Here is a 21,364-nt window from a genome sequence, read left to right as displayed (position 1 = left end):
ATCAAGGTGAGAGAGTATAAAGTGCACCCATGCTAATGGAATAGACGGCAGGTGAAGTAGAGATGACAGAAGCAATCCGTCAATGGTGGGAGAGGTATTGAGGTCAGACTGCATGGAGACTTGTGTAAAGACTTGCAGAATTCTGACTCTGTAGTGGAAATGCAGTTTAGAGAAGCTCGTGGTTAAAGGAACATTTCTCAATCAGCTGGGAGCTTTGACTTGACATTTGAAGCTGTCAACTCATCAGCTGATTCAATGGCCAGTGACCTCCCACCTCAGCTTCACAGATGAGGTCTAGGCACAGCGGGAAACTGGTGGGCATCCTGTCAAATCCAAAAAGCTGGGGAAAAAAGGATTGATAAGTGGCTGTAAACAAACCACTTATACGACAGCGGGAAATGCAGGTGTGCACGTTTCGACAGCAGGTTCCTGACCCGCTGTTAATCATTTTAAATTTCACAGCTGACCCACCACCCATCCCATCTGAGCGCTGGCAAAATCGCAGCCAATGTCCATTCAACTGTGGGAGTTTGGTTTGAATCCAGCCCATCTGATCTTTCATTTCAGCTGTTGAGAATGTAGACGCCCTTCAGTCAGTCAAGGAAAAGGAGCAGAACCTTCTGGATGATGCACCATCACTCTCAGGCACCACACAGACTTCTGGATGATGCACCATCACTCACAGGCACCACACAGACTTCTGGATGATGCACCATCACTCTCAGGCACCACACAGACTTCTGGATGATGCACCATCACTCACAGGCACCACACAACCTTCTGGATGATGCACCATCACTCACAGGCACCACACAGACTTCTGGATGATGCACCATCACTCTCAGGCACCACACAACCTTCTGGATGATGCACCATCACTCACAGGCACCACACAACCTTCTGGATGATGCACCATCACTCTCAGGCACCACACAGACTTCTGGATGATGCACCATCACTCACAGGCACCACACAGCCTTCTGGATGATGCACCATCACTCACAGGCACCACACAGCCTTCTGGATGATGCACCATCACTCTCAGGCACCACACAGACTTCTGGATGATGCACCATCACTCACAGGCACCACACAACCTTCTGGATGATGCACCATCACTCACAGGCACCACGCAACCTTCTGGATGATGCACCATCACTCACAGGCACCACACAGACTTCTGGATGATGCACCATCACTCTCAGGCACCACACAACCTTCTGGATGATGCACCATCACTCACAGGCACCACACAACCTTCTGGATGATGCACCTTCACTCACAGGCACCACACAGACTTCTGGATGATGCACCTTCACTCACAGGCACCACACAGACTTCTGGATGATGCACCATCACTCACAGGCACCACACAGACTTCTGGATGATGCACCTTCACTCACAGGCACCACACAGACTTCTGGATGATGCACCTTCACTCACAGGCACCACACAGACTTCTGGATGATGCACCATCACTCACAGGCACCACACAGACTTCTGGATGATGCACCTTCACTCACAGGCACCACACAGACTTCTGGATGATGCACCATCACTCACAGGCACCACACAGACTTCTGGATGATGCACCATCACTCACAGGCACCACACAACCTTCTGGATGATGCACCATCACTCACAGGCACCACACAACCATCTGGATGATGCACCATCACTCACAGGCACCACACAGCCTTCTGGATGATGCACCATCACTCACAGGCACCACACAGACTTCTGGATGATGCACCATCACTCACAGGCACCACACAGACTTCTGGATGATGCACCATCACTCACAGGCACCACACAGACTTCTGGATGATGCACCATCACTCACAGGCACCACACAGACTTCTGGATGATGCACCTTCACTCACAGGCACCACACAACCTTCTGGATGATGCACCATCACTCACAGGCACCACACAACCTTCTGGATGATGCACCATCACTCACAGGCACCACACAGACTTCTGGATGATGCACCATCACTCACAGGCACCACACAGACTTCTGGATGATGCACCTTCACTCACAGGCACCACACAACCTTCTGGATGATGCACCATCACTCACAGGCACCACACAACCTTCTGGATGATGCACCTTCACTCACAGGCACCACACAACCTTCTGGATGATGCACCATCACTCACAGGCACCACACAACCTTCTGGATGATGCACCATCACTCACAGGCACCACACAACCTTCTGGATGATGCACCATCACTCACAGGCACCACACAGACTTCTGGATGATGCACCATCACTCACAGGCACCACACAGACTTCTGGATGATGCACCATCACTCACAGGCACCACACAGACTTCTGGATGATGCACCTTCACTCACAGGCACCACACAACCTTCTGGATGATGCACCATCACTCACAGGCACCACACAACCTTCTGGATGATGCACCATCACTCACAGGCACCACACAGACTTCTGGATGATGCACCTTCACTCACAGGCACCACACAACCTTCTGGATGATGCACCTTCACTCACAGGCACCACACAACCTTCTGGATGATGCACCATCACTCACAGGCACCACACAACCTTCTGGATGATGCACCATCACTCACAGGCACCACACAGCCTTCTGGATGATGCACCTTCACTCACAGGCACCACACAGACTTCTGGATGATGCACCATCACTCACAGGCACCACACAGACTTCTGGATGATGCACCATCACTCACAGGCACCACACAGCCTTCTGGATGATGCACCATCACTCACAGGCACCACACAGACTTCTGGATGATGCACCATCACTCACAGGCACCACACAACCTTCTGGATGATGCACCATCACTCACAGGCACCACACAGACTTCTGGATGATGCACCTTCACTCACAGGCACCACACAGACTTCTGGATGATGCACCATCACTCACAGGCACCACACAGCCTTCTGGATGATGCACCTTCACTCACAGGCACCACACAGCCTTCTGGATGATGCACCATCACTCACAGGCACCACACAGACTTCTGGATGATGCACCATCACTCACAGGCACCACACAACCTTCTGGATGATGCACCTTCACTCACAGGCACCACACAGACCTCTGGATGATGCACCTTCACTCACAGGCACCACACAGACTTCTGGATGATGCACCTTCACTCACAGGCACCACACAGACTTCTGGATGATGCACCATCACTCACAGGCACCACACAGACGTCTGGATGATGCACCATCACTCACAGGCACCACACAACCTTCTGGATGATGCACCATCACTCACAGGCACCACACAGACGTCTGGATGATGCACCATCACTCACAGGCACCACACAGACTTCTGGATGATGCACCATCACTCACAGGCACCACACAACCTTCTGGATGATGCACCATCACTCACAGGCACCACACAGACTTCTGGATGATGCACCATCACTCACAGGCACCACACAGCCTTCTGGATGATGCACCTTCACTCACAGGCACCACACAGACGTCTGGATGATGCACCATCACTCACAGGCACCACACAACCTTCTGGATGATGCACCATCACTCACAGGCACCACACAACCTTCTGGATGATGCACCATCACTCACAGGCACCACACAGACTTCTGGATGATGCACCATCACTCACAGGCACCACACAGCCTTCTGGATGATGCACCTTCACTCACAGGCACCACACAGACGTCTGGATGATGCACCATCACTCACAGGCACCACACAACCTTCTGGATGATGCACCATCACTCACAGGCACCACACAGCCTTCTGGATGATGCACCATCACTCACAGGCACCACACAGACTTCTGGATGATGCACCATCACTCACAGGCACCACACAGCCTTCTGGATGATGCACCTTCACTCACAGGCACCACACAACCTTCTGGATGATGCACCATCACTCACAGGCACCACACAGACTTCTGGATGATGCACCATCACTCACAGGCACCACACAGACTTCTGGATGATGCACCATCACTCACAGGCACCACACAGACTTCTGGATGATGCACCATCACTCACAGGCACCACACAGACTTTAGAAGCTAGGTTAGATGAAAGACTTCAGTTATGTGGAGAGACTGAAGAAACTGGGGTTGTTCTCCTTAAAGCAGAGAAAGTTAAGGGGATATTTGATAGAGGTGTTCAAAACCATGAAGGGCTTTGATAGCGTAAATAAGGAGAACCTGTTTCTAGCGGTAGAAGGGTCGGTCGCAGGTGACATAAGGAAAAAAAATTTACACAGCGAGTTGTTATGATTCGGGATACACTGCCTGAAAAGGTGGTGGAAGTAGATTTAATGATAACTTTCAAAAGGGAATTGGATAAATACTAGAAGGGGGGAAATTTGCTATGGGGAAAGAGCAGGGGAATGGACTAATTGGATAGTTTTTTCAAAGAGCCGGCACAGGCATGATGGGCTGAATGGCCTCCTTCTGTGCTGTGTCATTCTATGATTCTAAGTGCAGTGGAGCTAGGACAAAGGGATAGGATGCTACAGGTAGAGCTATGGTGTGGAGATGCCGGAGTTGGACTGGGGTGGACAAATGTAAGAAGTCACACAACACCAGGTTATAGTCCAACAGCTTTATTTGAAATCACAAGCTTTCGGAGCGCTGCTCCTTCTTCAGGTGAAGTGGAGAAATGCATAAAGACACAGCTTATATAGTCAGAGAATCATGTCAGATGTTTACAGGTAACCTTTCCAACTGCCATTTATCGCACCTCGGCAGAGAGATAATCGCAGCAGTCAAAGGTGTGAATGGTGCCCAAACAGGTCAGTCAGGGAAACATTACATCAAAGAACAATGAGGTGGGGTCACAAGGGGTCAAATATTGCAGATGCTGGGGTCTGTATGAAAAACAAAAAAAGACAAAAAACATTTTTTTTGGCTGGAAATCACAGCAGGTAGCAGGAGCATGGTACATCGGCGAGACCATGCAGACACTGCGACAACGGATGAACGGACACCGCGCAACAATCACCAGGCAGGAGTGTTCCCTCCCAGTCGGGGAACACTTCAGCAGTCAAGGACATTCAGCCTCCGATCTTCGGGTAAGCATTCTCCAAGGCGGCCTTCGAGACACACGACAACGCAAAATCGTCGAGCAGAAACTGATAGCCAAGTTCCGCACCCATGAGGACGGCCTCAACCGAGATCTTGGGTTCATGTCACGCTACATGTAACCCCACCTGACGCAGGGTCATCCAGACTCGAGTCGACATTGGCTTGTTCTCTCTACACAGATGCGGCCGGACCTGCTGTGATTTCCAGCCAAAAAAAATGTTTTTTGTCTGTTTTTTTGTTTTTCATACAGACCCCAGCATCTGCAATATTTGACCCCTTGTGACCCCACCTCATTGTTCTTTGATGTAATGTTTCCCTGACTGACCTGTTTGGACACCATTCACACCTTTGACTGCTGCGATTATCTCTCTGCCGAGGTGCGATAAATGGCAGTTGGAAAGGTTACCTGTAAACATCTGACATGATTCTCTGACTATATAAGCTGTGTCTTTATGCATTTCTCCACTTCACCTGAAGAAGGAGCAGCGCTCCGAAAGCTTGTGATTTCAAATAAAGCTGTTGGACTATAACCTGGTGTTGTGTGACTTCTTACAGGTAGAGCTAGCGAGAGTACATGGTCACATACTAGTTCTGCTGCAGAGGACTCAGATGCAGAATTCGAGGGGTCAGGCTACTGAAGAAGGTTGATGGGCATCTACCAGGAAATGTTAGGTGCACTGGGCAGCCTTGCAGAGAGCTTGCGCACAATGTCATGGAGCATGGGGGAGTCCAACTCCAACTTGTCTCAAGGCTTTGCACAGAGCTTGGAGACTACTAACATGAACGACTGGTCAGATCCATCAACACCACAGTGGTACCCACCATGGTGTAGCCTGTTATGACAGTTCTGGCAAGGCTCAGATGGCTACAATGGCAGCTCACACTGCTGGCATGGAAGCTCAAATGGCTGCCATCATTGTTTTAGGGGCCACTGTTGCAATGGGCTTCCAGCGGCATTGGCTCCACATCAGAGGCACCTACTGTCCTTTCTCAGGGCGAGTGCATGCCTGCTCCCCCACCAGCCACTCTACCAGTACCCTTGATAGTGCCATACAGCCCAGATTGATGCAGCCCATAACAAGATGAGCCCTCTAGGCCCAGAACTGTTCACAGTTGTCCTCCAACACTATCTGAACAGTCCTCAATGGAAGATCAGGAGCCTTCCACCTCACCAAGCTGTAGCCACTGGGGCAACACTTCGTAAGAGCATGAGGATAGGAAAACAAGCACACAAAACAGGCACTAAGGGCTTGCACAAGAGTGAGTCATGATTTTTTTGGGGAACGCTGTCAGAATACTTGTTTGATAAATTTAGTTTTTGTTCTGAATTCGGTGCTGGTGTTTATCCTTGTAGTGAAGTGAGTTTATGTATTCGCACCAATAGTGCTTCTCCGCCATGTTTTAGCGCCTCAGCGGGGATTCCATCTGCTCCTGAGACCTTGTTGTTCTTCAGTTGTCGGAATGCGTTTTCAACCTCATGCCGGGCTGGGGTTGTGCTGAGGTGGTGGCGGGTGGCATGCTGCGGGATGGAGTTGAGGACACTCGCATCGAAGACAGAGTCTCGGTTAAGACGATCTTCGAAGTGCTCCTTCCAGCGGGCACCGACTGCCTCTCTGTCCTTGATGAGTACCTCTCCGTTCTTGGCCTGCATTGGGATAGGACCTTGGGTGCTTGGGCCGTTGGTGGTCTGGACTGCGCTAAAGAATCCACGCACGTTGTAGTTGTCGGCTAGCTGCTGGATCTCCTGCGCTTTCTCTGCCCACCATCTGTTCTTTAGGTCGCAAGTCTTTTGTTGGACCTCGGCCTTCAGGCTTCTGTAGAGCGGCTTTCTTGCTCTCGAGTTCTGTTGCTGTTTCCAGATCAGGAATGCCTTGCGCTTGTGGCTTATTAACTCCTGGATCTCCTGGTCGTTCTCGTCGAACCAGTCTTGGTGTTTCCTGGTCGAGTGACCGAGCGTCTCTTCACACGTGCTGATTATGGAGGCCTTGAGTGCAGACCAGGCGCTGTGGGCACTCTGTGTCTCTGCATCACTGGGAGTTGTCAAGTTGGTTATGAGGCTGAATAGGGCTTTCTTAGCAGGGACTTTGAGTGCTCCAGCGTTGATTTTCCTGCGGCATTGCTTCTGTTGCCGCTGCTGTTTTGGGGCTATGTTGATGGAGATGACAGAGTGGATTAGGCAGTGGTCTGTCCAGCAGTCGTCAGCTCCTGTCATGGCGCAGGTGATGCGGACATCCTTGTGGTCCCTTGCTCGGACGATGACGTAGTCCAGCAGATGCCAGTGCTTGGTGCGACGGTGTTGCCATGAAGCCTTGTACTTGTCTCTAACGGAACAAGGTATTGGTTATGACAAGGCCATGTTCTAAGCATTTCGTCAGGAGGAGGGTACCGTTGGAGTTGGCTTTCCCTACCCCCTCTCTGCCGATCACACCTCCCAAGAGGTCTGTGTCCTTTTCAACTCTGGCGTTAAAGTCGCCAAGGAGGATCAGCTTGTCGCCCGTTGGGACTCGGGGCAAGGATTGTTCAAGGCTGAGTAGAATTCCTCTTTGGTCTCGCCTGTGGCTTCCAGTGTTGGGGCGTACACACTGATGACCATAGCGCACTGGTACCAGGCTAGGGCGTGAGGCGTTCGTTTATTCCACAAGGGGAGTCTCTGAGACATTCAACGAGCTCATTTTTTATGGCGAAGCCTACCCCATCGAGGCGGCGTTCTTCTTCAGGTTTGCCTTTCCAGAAGATGGTGTAACCACCACCTTTGCTCCTTGAGCTGGCCTTCCCCTGCCCGGCGGGTTTCACTTAGGGCGGCGATGTCTATATCAAAACGTCTGAGCTCCCGGGCAACGATAGCAGTTCGGCGATTCAGCCTGTCACTGTTGGGGTTGTCCATGAGTGTCCTGATGTTCCAGGTCCCGAACTTCATTTTAAAGGGTGGAAGATGCCTGTGCATGAATTCTTTTAACGTGGGGGCCTACTGTCAACAAGGGCAGAGGTCGATGATGAAGTCTAACACCGCCTTCAGTGTGCCAGTGCAGCCTTCGGAAGAGTGTTTGAAGACCAGGACCTCAAACCCGGCACCAAGCTCATGGTCTACAGAGCAGTAGTGATACCCACCCTCCTGTATACTTCAGAGACATGGACCATGTACAGCAGGCACCACAAAGCACAGGAGAGGTACCACCAACGCTGCCTCCACAAGATCCTGCAAATCCATTAGCAGGATAGGCGCACCAACGTCAGTGTTCTCGCTCAGGCCAACATCCCCAGCATCGAAGCTTTGACCACCCTTGATCAGTTCCGATGGATGGGCCACATCGTCCGCATGCCTGATACGAGACTCCCAAAACAAGCGCTCTACTGGGAGCTCCGACACGGCAAGAGAGCCCCAGGTGGGCAGAGGAAATGCTTCAAGGACACCCTCAAACCCTCCTTGAAATAGTGCAACATCCCCACCGACACCTGGGAATCCCTCGCCCAAGACCGCACAAAGAGGCATTCAAGGAGGAGATCTGGAGGGTTCAGATCAAATATGTGCCCTTAAAGAAAAAAGGTGGGACTAACAGCCCCCTGGGTGTCTAAGAACATACAAGGTAGAATAAAGAAAAAAAGGGAGGCGTATGACAGATACTGAGGGCTAAGTACAGCAGAATCTTTAGAGGAGTACAGAAAGTGCAGGGGTGCAATTAAAAAGGATATTAAGAAAGCAAAGAGAGAGCATGAAAAATTCTTGGCAAGTAAAATCAAGGAAAACCCAAAGATGTTTTATAAATATATTAAGAGTAAGAGGATAACTAAAGAAAGGGTAGGGCCTATTAGCGATCATGAGGGTAATCTGTGTGTGGAGGCAGGAGACATCGGTAGGGTTCTTAATGAATTCTTTGCATCTGTTTTTACAGAGAGGGGCGAAGCAGACATTGCTATCAGGGAGGAGGAGTGTGAAATATTAGATGAAATAAACAGTGCGAGAGGAAGTATTAAGAGGTTTAGCAGCTTTAAAGTGGATAAATCCCCAGGCCCGGATGAAGTGTATCCCAGCCTGTTAAGCGAAGCAAAAGAGGAAATAGCAGAGGCCCTGACCATCATTTTCCAATCCTCTCTGGCTTCAGGTATGGTTCGGAGGACTGCTAATGTGGTACCCTTGTTTAAAAAGGGAGAAAAGGATAAACCGAGTAATTAAAGGCCAGTCAGCCTACCCTCGGTGGTGGGAAAATTATTGGAAAGAATTCTGAAGGACAGGATAAATCTTCATTTAGAAAGACATGGATTAATCTAGGATACTCAGCACGGATTTATTAAGGGAAGGTCGTGTCTGACAAACTTGATTGAATTTTTTGAGGAGGTAACAAGGAGGGTAGATGAGGGTAGTGTGTTTGATGTAGTGTATATGGACTTTAGTAATGCTTTTGATAAGGTTCCACATGGCAGACTGGTCACAAAGTTAAAAGCCCATGGGATCCAGGGCAAAGTGTCGAGTTGGATTCAAAACTGGCTCGGAGGCAGGAAGCAGAGGGTAATGGTTGATGGGTGTTTTTGTGACTGGAAGGCTGTTTCTAGTGGGGTTCCACAGGGCTCAGTACTAGGTCCCTTGCTTTCTGAGGTATATATCAATGATCTAGACTTGAATATAGGGGGCACGATTAAGAAGTTTGCAGATGATACTAAAATTGGCTGTGCGGTTGATACTGAAGAAGGAAGCTGTGGACTGCAGGAAGATATCAATAAATTGGTCAGGTGGGCAGAACAGTGGCAAATGGAATTCAATCTGGAGAAGTGTGAGGTAATGCATTTGGGGAGGGCTAACAAGGAAAGGGAATACACATTAAATGGTAGGACACTGAGTAGTGTAGAGGAACAAAGGGACCTTGGAGTGCATGTCCACAGATCCCTGAAGGGGGTTAAGAAGGCATACGGAATGCTTGCCTTTATTAGTCGTGGCATAGAATACAAGAGCAGGGGGGTTATGTTTCAACTGTATAAAACACTAGTTAGGCCTCAGCTAGAATACTGCGTGCAGTTCTGGTCACCACATTACAGGAAAGATGTGACTGCACTAGAGAGGGTACAGAGGAGATTTACAAGGATGTTGCCGGGAGTAGAGAATCTTAGTGATGAGGAAAGACTGGATAGGCTGGGTTTGTTTTCCTTGCAACGGAGGAGGCTGAGAGGAGACCTTATTGAGGTGTATAGAATTATGAGGGGCATAGATAAAGTGGATAGAAAGGACCTATTTCCCTTAGCAGAGGGGTCAAAAACCAGGGGGCACAGATTTAAAGTAACTGGTGGAAGGTTTAGAGGGGATTTGAGGTGAAATTTCTTCTCCCAGAAGGCTGTGGGGTCTGGAACTCACTGCCTGAAAGGGTGGTAGAGGCAGAAACCCTAACCACATTTAAAAAGTACTTGGATGTGCACTTGGGATGCTGTAACCTGCAGGGCTACGGACCAAGAGCTGGGAAGTGGGATTAGGCTGGATAGCTCTTTGTTGGCCGGCGCAGACACGATGGGCCGAAATGGCCTCCTTCCGTGCTGAAACTTTCTATGATTGTAAGGAAAGTGGTAAGGATTGTGTAGCTGTTGGTGTCTGGGGAATGGGAGGGTTGATTTAGGTGAAGCGCTCCTCGATGAGCTGGTTTCGGAGAGCTCTGGCAGTTAGGGGCATTGGTGGCTGCTGCCTCTCCTCCTCCTGCACTTGTTGCTGCCTAGATTGTGGTAAAGGCTGGGCCCTCATGATGGCAAAGCAAACAACATCAAATCCGGATACCCACTCAGGGGTGTACTGCAAATCTCCTCTGGAACAGTCCAGGCAGCAGAAACATTGCTTGAGCAATCAGATTGGCTGCTTGATAATGTTCCTTATGGCATTATGGCTCTTGTTGTAGGCATGATCTGCCAGCTGTGGCGGGTTTCTAACAGGAGTCATGAGCCATGTCTGGAGGGCATGGCTCTTGTCACCCAATATCTGGCCTGTAACTTGGCAGCCTGGTTGGAATAAAGGTGGTACAGAGAACTGGTGTAGGATGAAAGAGTCATGACTGCTGCCAGGACAGCAGGCACAGACTTTGCATAATGCGCTGCCTGTGGTGGCAAACCAGCTATACGTTGAGAGAGTGGAACCCCTTTCGATCGCTAAAGGCTGGTGATAAGGAGCACGTATGGCACTTTGGACCCTGGGGAAGCCTGACATAGGGTCAAAACCTAGAGCTCTCTCGTCCTGCTTTGCTCTGTCCAAAGAGATGTAGGTTTTCCCCCTGGCTTAGAGAGCCTCAGTGACAGAAACAAGCCATTCAGCCCAACAGGTTCATGCCATGTTTATTCTCCACACGAGCCTCCTCCCACCTTTCTTCATCTAACCCCATCAACATATCCTTCTATTGCTTTCTCCCTCATGTGCTCATCTAGCGTCCCCTTAAATGCATCTATGTTATTCACCAACTATTTATGGCCCCTTGTTCTAGTCTCGCCTGCAAGTGGAAAAAGCTTCTCTATGTCTATCCTATCAATCTTAAAGACCTTTATAGGTCACCTCTCAGTCCTCTCTTTTCTAGAGAAAAGAGCCCCAGCCTGTTCAATCATTCCTAATAGGTATAATCTCTCAGTTTTAGATTCATTCTAGCCAATCTTTTTTGCACCTTCTCCAGTGCCTCTATGTCCTTTTTAGAATATGGAGACCAGAACTGTGCACAGTACTCCAAGTGTGGTCAAACCAAGGTTCTACACAAGTTTAACATAACTTCTCCGCTTCTCAATTCTATCCTTCTAGAAATGAACCCCAGTGCTTTGTTTGCTTTTTTTTTTTAATGGCCTTATTAACCTGCGTTGCTACTTTTAGTGATTTGTGTATCTGTAACCCCATCTGTACTACAAACTGGGAGATGTGGCTGATGTCACCTGGTGCAGCCTGAAAGGAGCCCGTGGGATAAAAGTTGAGGGCCTCGGCAGCTAGAGGCAGCGCTGTGCATTAGCTGATTCGAGGCTCGCATTGTGGCTGCAGCAGGTGACATAGCTTGGTGAAGCGAAGACACATTGCTCCTGAGTAAAGTTAATGTAGAAGTGTTCCCTGCATTCCCTCTGTGGATTTGGCCTCCAGCGCGGTGCCTTCCTCCTCCTCCTTTTTCTTTAGGCTGCTGCTCCTTCTCTGTGGTGTCTTCCTTGCTGCCCCCCCCCCCATTCTCCAGCTCTGAAGGCAGCCCTATGAGAGCACCCATGTCTGCAGCTAGATTATTTCTGAGGCAAACAACAACAGTGCAACATCTGCCTAATCTTTCTGTATTTAGACAAAGCGACCTTTCTTGAGTGATAAAACACACTAAAGAATACCCAGAAGTCAACTAGCAGCCTAAAATGATAAACCAGCAACTAACCGTTAAGTACAGCATTTTCCCTTTAAATAGCGCTGGTGAGAGAGGCCTTCCTGCCGTTTAGCGTCATGTTGTGCTGTGCAAGTTCAGCACGTGGCGAGTGAAGCACAGGAAAATTGTAAACAGGTCCTCTAGGAAGCACGAGACTCTAATTCGAATACATTATTCTGAGTTTTAAATGTTCCCAATGAGCGCTCCGACCGCCATCGCATCTACCTTATCCAATATGGCTGGAGGCGGACTTCTGACCAAAAATGTGCATGCACTTCGTGCCTGCCATATTTGGAGCTTAGTAGGCCCGTTGATCAGATTGTCCTGCAATCTACTAATGTTGTGCTACTATTGATTTCTCTTTATATTGTGGTAATGTTAACTTTTAGCCTTTGCTGTTAAGCAGAGAAGTATAAGCCAATGTAAAGTACCACTGGGCTGTTGGGCCAGGGCTGATACTGCAGCAATGATCACTTTCAGAATTAACGAATAAGGGACTTGATAAAAGACACGCATATTGCATACTGGTTCCTAAAGTTTCAGGGAAATTAATCATTTGATAACAGTGTTAGTATTGCAAAGGAAAACATCTGGGCATACATCATCCTTTTTAATTGGTACCAATGACACAGAAATAAAGACAGACTTATAATTAAAGGGGTTAGCCCACTGGAAAGAGCTTGTTAAATAAGGAAAATTAAAGTTATTGATAAAGGATAAGTCAATTAAATTCTTCTTATATGAAGTTGTATTTTAACTTTTATATAATTATGTAATGCAGAATTGTGTGGATTGTCACATAGAGGGGGTGAGAGAAATGTATAAAAACTGGTACAGGTAGTTTATAAATGAGTTTGTAATGAGTATTTGGATTTGTAAAGACTTAAGATACTGAGCTCAGAACAGTAACACTTTGATTCCCCAATCAATCATCAAGGGGATATAGACAAGCTAAGTGAGTGGGCAAGAACATGGCAAAAGGAATATAATGTGGAGAAATGTGAAGTTATCCACTTTTGTAGGAAAAATAGAAAAGCAGAGTATTTTTTAAATGGTGAGAGATTGGGAAATGTTGGTGTTCAGAGGGACCTGGGTGTCCTTGTACACAAATCACTAAAATTTAACATGCAGGTACAGCAAGCAATTAGGAAAGCAAATGGTATGTTGGCCTTTATTACAAGAGGATTTGAGTATAAGAGTAAAGACATCTTACTGCAATTATATAGGGCCCTGGTGAGACCACACCTGGAGTATTATGTACAGTTTTGGTCTCCTTACCTAAGGAAGGATATACTTATCATAGAGGGAGTGCAACGAAGGTTCACCAGACTGATTCCTGTGATGGGGGGATTGTCCTATGAGGAGAGATTGAGTAGGCTAGGCCTATATTCTCTAGAATTTAGAAGAATGAGAGGTGATCTCATTGAAACATACAAAATTCTTTACAGGGTTTGACAGGGTAGATGCAGGGAGGATGTTTCCCCTGGCTGGAGAGTATAGAACCAGGGGTCACAGTCTCAGAATAAGGGGTCGGCCATTTAGGACTGAGATGAGGAGAAATTTCTTCACTCAGAGGGTGGTGAATCTTTGGAATTCCCTACCCCAGAGGGCTGTGGAGGCTCAGTCATTGAGTGTATTCAAGACAGAGAGCGATAGATTTTTGGATATTAAGGGAAACAAAGGATATGGGGATAGTGCAGGAAAGTGGAGATGAGGTAGAAGATCAGCCATGATCTTATTGTATGGCGGAGCAGGCTCGAGGGGCCAAATGGTCTACTCCTGCTCCTATTTCATATGTTCTTATCATCAGGTATGGTTGTAAGTATGACCTTTTAAGTTTATGTTTAAGTACTACTGCATGTACTGTATGCTTAATAAACCTATGAAATCTAACTTCAATGTTCAAGAGCCTTATTGAAAACCTTACGCAAACAATACAAAGATGGAGGAGAATAAACTACTCCAAGTGGATCTTGATACAATGGAGGAATGTAGCCACGCTTGGCAAATGGTATTTAACTTCGATAAATGTGATGTTATGCATATGGGCAGGACTATCACAAAGACCAAGTATACTTACACCCTACAGGGTAGAGAACTGTAGTCTGTTGAGAAGAAAAAAATCTCATTGTTATAGTACATAATTCACTTAAGGTTCACAAGCAATGCCATGAAGTGATAGCCAAAGCAAATAGGGTATTAGGTTGCATTATCACGATGATTCTTTATAAAACAAAATACACCAGTTTTGGTCCCCTCACAAGGTGGGTGATATGGAGGCTTTCTAAAAGATTCAGAGGAGACACTAGAATGATACCCACTTTGTTACCCAGAAAGGCTTAAAAAACTGGGTATATTTACTCTAGAGATGCATAGGCTCTGGGGTGATCTGATAAAAGTGTTTAAAATAAGGAAGGGATTAGACTGTGTTCCTATTGACAAATTATTTCAATAACATAGAAAGGACCAGGGAGGACCAGGGATCATGTGTACAAGTTATGCAATGGCAGGACTAGATTGCAAGAACTTTTTCCTTTCCCAGAGGATAGCAGACCTATGGAATGAATTGCCAGCTTGGGCGGTGAATGCAGATTCACTGTATATCTTCAAAAGAGAGCAGGACCAATTCCTGGCTGGGGCGGCGATCACAACATATAAAAAGTAATTTGGAATACTAACTAAAATAAACCATGGCCATTGTTATCTTCTGGACTAGTTTTGATTGCCTAATGGGGTTGGTGAGGAATTTTCCAGACTTTTTCCCTCAATTAGCCATGGATTTTGATCTGTTTTTGTGTCTTTCCCAGGAGATTACATAGCTGCAGGAGGGTTGACTGTGTGGTAGGCTTGGTGGATCAGCTGGTCTTAATTTTCATTTTCTTGACTGTCCATCATTTTTGTTTGCAAGATTAGGTTGAGCCTGGTTGGAACAGTTAAGGAGGCCAAAGAAAGGTCAGGATGGGAATTACATAGTGAGCCACAGGTAGGTCAAGGCAACACTTGGGAGCAGAATGGAGGCATTCAGCAAAGCAGTTGTCTAATTTGCATCTGATCTTCCCAATGTAGAGGGAACCACACAGTGAACAGCAAATACAGGATAGAAGATTGGAGGAAGTGAATGAACAGGTATTGTATCTGCCACAGTTACACTGCAAGGAGTGGTGGAAGAGGAAAAATGAAACAAAAAGCAGAGTACTGCAGATGCTGGAAATCTGAAACAAAATTCTGAAAACACTCAGCAGATCAGGCAGCATCAAGTTAGGTTAATGTTTCAGGTCTATGATCTTTTCTCCACCGAGGCTACCTGGCCTGCTGAGTGTTTGAAGCATTTTCTCTTTTAATCCCGGAGGGAACTATCCCTTCAGAAAGTGGAGATGAAGGGAAGATGTGCTTGGTGGGGGAATCATGTGGAAGGTGATCTGGCAAATATGGGCGATTGTGAGATGGAAGGTGAGGAGAAAGGGAAACCTGTTTCAGTGAAAGGAGAGGGAAGGATGGAGAACAGAGGGATGGGAAAAAGAGCAGAAGCAGTCAAGAGTCAGGTCGACCAATGCTCAGGGGAACCTCAGCTGAGGAAACGGAGGACATTTCAGAAGCTCCGATACAAAAACTGGAGTTGGCACCCCCTCTTTTATCAACAGTAGAAATACTTGCTTATCTTTCAATTTTCTGCTCTAACAAATGGTCACACCTGAAACATTAAATTGTCTTTTATTTTTTTTACAGATGTTGACTGAGTTATTTTTACAGGTGTATTTCCAGCACTTTCTGTTTTTGTTTCAAATTCCCAACAGCTGCAGTTTTTTAAATTTATTTTAATTTTATATTAGCTAAAGTTTATGAAGGGTGGAGATGGGGAGGGAGGCTGGTAAGGCCAGCAGTTGAGAAATTAATCTCCAAGGTGATAAAGGTGTGGATAATGGGACCAACAGCAATGTAGATGAAGTTCTAGAAATGGAACAAGGCAGTCTTGGCCATTGTATAAGGCTCAGTTCAGGGTCAAATAGAAAGTACAGGTTACACGCTCCAAGTTCAGCCTAAGCAGCAGGTTGATCGAGTGGGAGTCGAATGTATAAAACTGCTGATTACAGCCAAATAATATGATGTCAATGTTGTCTTCTCATATACATGCACAGACAGTGAATGGTCACAGCAGAACATCGTCTGAGATGTTTTAGAGTGAAATGGAGAATTACCAGTTGTGAGAACCAAGCACAATGAAGTCCTTTTGAGATTTGTCAAAAGTTGCCAAAACCCATTTCATACAATAGCGATTTTTAATAATGCAGCTTATAAATATTTGGTCTTTAACCTTTTTTTTAAGTTATTGAGTTAGATTAACAGCGTGGGTACACAAGACACACGTTAATTGATCTGTTGCAACAGCAACGATTGACTGGATGTGTTACAAATCAGCCTCTTAATAAAAATGTAAAAGTGACCAGCCGGCTATTGGTTCAGTTACCATGTTACCTGCATTAGCGATGTGCAACGTTCCGATTTCACACATACTGGTTTCCGAGGTGCTCTCAGCATTGCCCTCATTTGCTTCAGTTGTGTTTGGGGCTTGGGAAGCTGCGGGTTCTAGTAGACAGGTGGTAGCTGTACAACCGCTCCATCGAACCTTTGAACTTTCATTACGCCCCAGCCGCAATATTCTGTCCATTTTCCAAAAAGCTTTAGCAAAAGCCACGTGGATCGCTCCATAAAGGTGGTCTTTGGTGCCTTTGCGCTCGGCTGTTGCTGAAGAGGGTGGAGTAATGTGCGAATCCTCGGCGGTGCTTTCAGAAAAGAGCAGATCGTACCCGGAGAGATACGCTCGTACTTTGTCGGACAGCGCGTAGGAATGTCCGGCCAGTGTCAGTTGTTCTAGAATCAGAAGAGGCAGATCTTTGGAAGCGAACTTTGCCGCAGATATTCCACAATAGCCATCAAAGAGTCCGATGAACCACGTATTGCTCCGGCCACCGTAACAATCCATAAAAACATAAGCTTCTTCCATCTGGGATTTCCAAAAAGCATTCCTGTCCTGACAGATCCCGAGGGATTTTATGCAGACATTCCTAGGCAGCCTTAGGGACAGCGGGACTTCTTCAGTACACATGATGGGCTTTTCTCTTAGAAACGGCCACCTTGACATCTGGTGTGACTTCACCATCTCGTAAGCGAAGTCGATCTTCTGCAGCTCCAGCGGGCTCCATTTCTTGGATCGCATCCCCTTGGCAATGATGCTCCGCCGGCGGAGTCGGAGGGAGAGCAGGCTGACTGGGCGATTGCCCGCACGGTACTGCAGCTCGCCAAGCGTGCGGTGCAGGGCCTTGTGGTGACGGACATTCCGTGCATGCAGCATCTTGTGACAGGTTAAGCATGCCACTGTCAGCACGGCGCACTGAGACCTATCTCGGGCTTGTGAAACCCGCAGGGCTGAACGCATGTTTTCGGGTGCTGGGGCTTGTGAAACCCGCAGGGCTGAAGGCATGTTTTCGGGTGATTTCGGAGGGATTTTAATGTTCTGCATGGAGGTATAAGAAGTAACTGTAAAGGCAAAGTAGGATGCTGCAATTGAATCGCGCTACTGTCGTATACAGTCGCTGGCACGACCTTGAATGAAGTGCAGAACGATGTTGCAGAGACATGTAAGAAGACATAAAATGAAAAAAAGGTTATATTTCAACTAGTCATCATAAATATATAAAACAAACATTCCCAACGCAATAGGCATGTTATTACGAGAGTTCGAGAAACCTATCAGAAAAACACTGCTAAATGCATTACGCAAATGTTTGACAGAATTTTTCAAAAAGTAACGTGAGCACCAAATTAGAATTATTTAAAAATATTTTTAATCTGACCAAACCAGTACCTAGAAAAACAACTTGCATTTACTCACAACATTTTAGAATAGCAACTTCCATTCAATTGTCCTGAAGCTCTCTCATCAGAAAGAAAATAGCAGCAGATCCATTTGTCAAACAGGTCAGCCATCAGAAGTGTATGCTCAGATATTTCTTTAAACTTATTCACTCATAGAAACAAAGTATTTACGTTGCAGGAGTTTGATGTGTTTCCAGCATTATCTTTTACCCCAGAGGGAACTATCCCTTCAGAAAGTGGAGAGGAAGAGAAGATGTGCTTGGTGACGAGATCATGTTTTAACTGCTGGAAGGTAATCTGGCAAATATGGGTGATTGTGAGATGGAAGGTGAAGACAAAGGGAAGCCTGTTTGCGGGAAAGGGCGGAAAGGAGGGGAAATGGCCAGGAATTTGCAGTTGGCAGCAAGCTGACCTCGAAGAAAGCTGCCGACAAATATCCAACGATCTCTGTAGCGTGAATTTTAGCTCTCCCGACAATAGTTTGAATCTGGCGCCAATCAAGCGAATCTCCAAGAATTCTCACAGACAGCAAACCAGAAAGCAAAATGCAGAGATTATAATTTACTTTCTATAAATTTTACAGAGAGTGAAATAAAGATTGGGACATACACATAGGATTAAGGTAGAAGCTGAAATATCATAAACAAACTTTAAAAATATATATTTTAAAAAAACTATGCAATTTTTATCATACTAGTGGAAAAATTTGACATTCCACAAATATAAAGTTAGTTTTTCAGGGCCAGAACAGTTGTTCAGCAGTCAATATGCTGTTAAAAATCTAGTCACACCTCTTTCAACAAGGCTTAACTTTTTTGCGGGGGGGGGGGGGTTTAACAGTGATATCCAGTGTAATAGGGGAAGTTTTTGTCCTTCAGTGGGTTTTGAATTGATTGCCAGCTCTGGGGAGTTCCACAGCGCAGCCTGTGGAGGAGCAGGGAATGACTGACCGCAACTTCTGGATTTTTGCGTTTATCTGCGCATGCGGCAACACCAGAAGTTGCTATCTTTTCACAGAAAGAAAGACGTGCATTTATATAGCGCCTTTCGCGACCACCAGACATCTCAAAGCACTTTACAGTTAATGAAGTACTTTTGTAGTGGAGTCACTGTTGTAATGTGGGAAACACGGCAGCCAATTTGCGCACAGCAAGGTCCCACAAACAGCAATGTGGTAATGACCAGATAATCTGTTTTTGTTATGTTGGTTGAGGGATAAATATTGGCCAGGACACATAACTCTCTGGAGTGGGACTTGAACCCACAACCTTCTCAGAGGTCAGTGTGCTACCAACTAAGCCACAGTTGACACAGGAGCACTGACAATGAACGCTGACAGTTTTGCCATCATTATCAACGCAAAGTCGGGCCATAAATATGTTTCCTTGTTCTTGATACACTACCAGAGGAAATAGTTTCTCAAATCCTTTAAACATCTCCATCAGATTACCCTCATCTTCAATACTCAAGGGAACACACGGCAAGTTTATGCAACCTCATAATTTAACACTTAAGCCCCCTTATCATTCTGATGAATCTGCGCTGCCTCTGACTAAAAATTCAAAAGCGACTAGCCGGCTATTTTTTCAGTTACCACATTACCTGCAATGTGCAAAGTTCCCATAACACATAAACTGGCTTCCGAGGTGCTCTCAGTTGTGTTCGGGGATTGGGAAGCCGCGATTTCTAGTGGACAGGCGGTAAGCTGTAACAACCGCTCCGACCGATCTTCGAGCTTTCATTACGGGCCTCAGCCGCAATAGTCTGCCTAGTGTCCAACAGGCTTTAGCAAAAGCGGTCTTGGGTGCCTTTGCTCCGGGCTGTCGCTGGAGCGATATGCGACTCCGCGGCAGAGCGGATGGAACCCGGGGAGGCAGGCGCGTTCTTCGCCGGACAATGCGAAGGAACGTACGGCCATTGTTAGCCGTTCTAGAACCAGAACGGGCTAGACCTTTGGAAACCACGAGCCCGACCGACCCGCACCGAGCTCCGGCCGCGGTAAAAACACATAAGCATCTGGAATTCCAAAAAAAAGCACATTTCCGTCCTAACAAGACCCGAGGGATTTTATGCAGGCATTCCCACTCAGGCAGGCTGGGGACAGCGGGACTTCTTCAGTAAACAGGACGGGCTATGGGTACCCGCATGGGTCCTAGCTATGCCTGCATTTTCGTGGGCTATGTGGAACACTTTGTTCCAATCCTACTGGGTCCCCTCCCTCACCTCTTTTTCCGGTACATTAATGACTGTATTAAAGGCTGTCTCCTGCTCTCGCCCTGAACTAGAAAATTTCATTCACTTTGCTTCCAATTTCCACCCTTCCCTCACCTTCACATGGTCCATCTCCAACTCTTCCCTTCCTTTCCTCGACTTCTCTGTCTCCATCTCTGGGGATAGGTTATTGACAAACACTCACTACAAGCCCACTGACTCCCACAGCTACCTGGACTACACTTCCTCCCACCCCGCCTCCTGTAAGGACTCCATTCCATTCTCCCAGTTTCTCCGTCTCTGCCGCATCTGCTCTGACGCTGCCACCTTCCATACCAGTGCTTCCGACATGTCTTCCTTTTTCCTCAACCGAGGATTCCCCTCTGCTGTGATTGACACGGCCCTCGACCGTGTCCGTTCTATCTCCCGCACTTCTGCCCTCACCCCTGCCCCTCCCTCCCGGAACCATGATAAAGTTCTCCTTGTCCTCACCTTTCACCCCACGAGCCTCCACATTCAACGGATCATTTCCGCCACCTCCAGCGTGATCCCACCACCAAACGCATCTTCCCCTCACCGCCCCTTTCAGCATTCCATAGGGACCGCTCCCTCCACGACACCCTAGTCCACTCCTCTACCAGCCTAAGCACCCCTTCCCCTTCGCCCGGCACCTTCCCATACAAGCGCAGGAGATGCAATACATGCCCTTATACCTCCCCCCTTCCCACTGTCCAGGGCCTCAAACACCCCTTCCAGGTGAAACAACGATTTACTTGTACCTCCTGCAATTTAGTATACTGTATTCGCTGCTCACGATGTGGTCTCCTCTACATTGAGGAGACCAAACGCA

At 47.2% G+C, this 21,364-nt stretch overlaps 1 protein-coding gene across 2 annotated transcripts in view; it reads right to left on the bottom strand.

Annotated features, from left to right (window-relative positions):
• LOC147117210 (protein phosphatase 2C-like domain-containing protein 1) overlaps positions 1 to 20,433 on the bottom strand; it is a 31,004-nt gene extending 10,571 nt beyond the window's left edge. The window contains exons 1-2 of one of the 2 annotated variants that reach the window (XM_085988006.1): positions 19,906 to 20,433; positions 16,903 to 18,030 (exon numbers count right to left, since the gene is read on the bottom strand). In XM_085988006.1, the coding sequence (XP_085844132.1) occupies positions 16,903 to 17,947 (1,045 nt within the window). In that variant the 5' untranslated portion in view covers positions 17,948 to 18,030; positions 19,906 to 20,433. The remainder of the gene's footprint in view (positions 1 to 16,902; positions 18,031 to 19,905) is intronic. The other variant, XM_085988007.1, reaches the window with a different exon arrangement.
• Positions 20,434 to 21,364: the final 931 nt, after the last annotated feature.

Source organism: Somniosus microcephalus, chromosome 5, assembly GCF_052327205.1.
Source record: "Somniosus microcephalus isolate GS21.2 chromosome 5, FLI_Smic_1.0, whole genome shotgun sequence".
NCBI classification, from domain to species: Eukaryota; Metazoa; Chordata; class Chondrichthyes; order Squaliformes; family Somniosidae; genus Somniosus; species Somniosus microcephalus.
The sequence above is the reverse complement of the archived record's forward strand: the minus strand, read 5'-3'. Positions and strand labels throughout refer to the sequence as shown.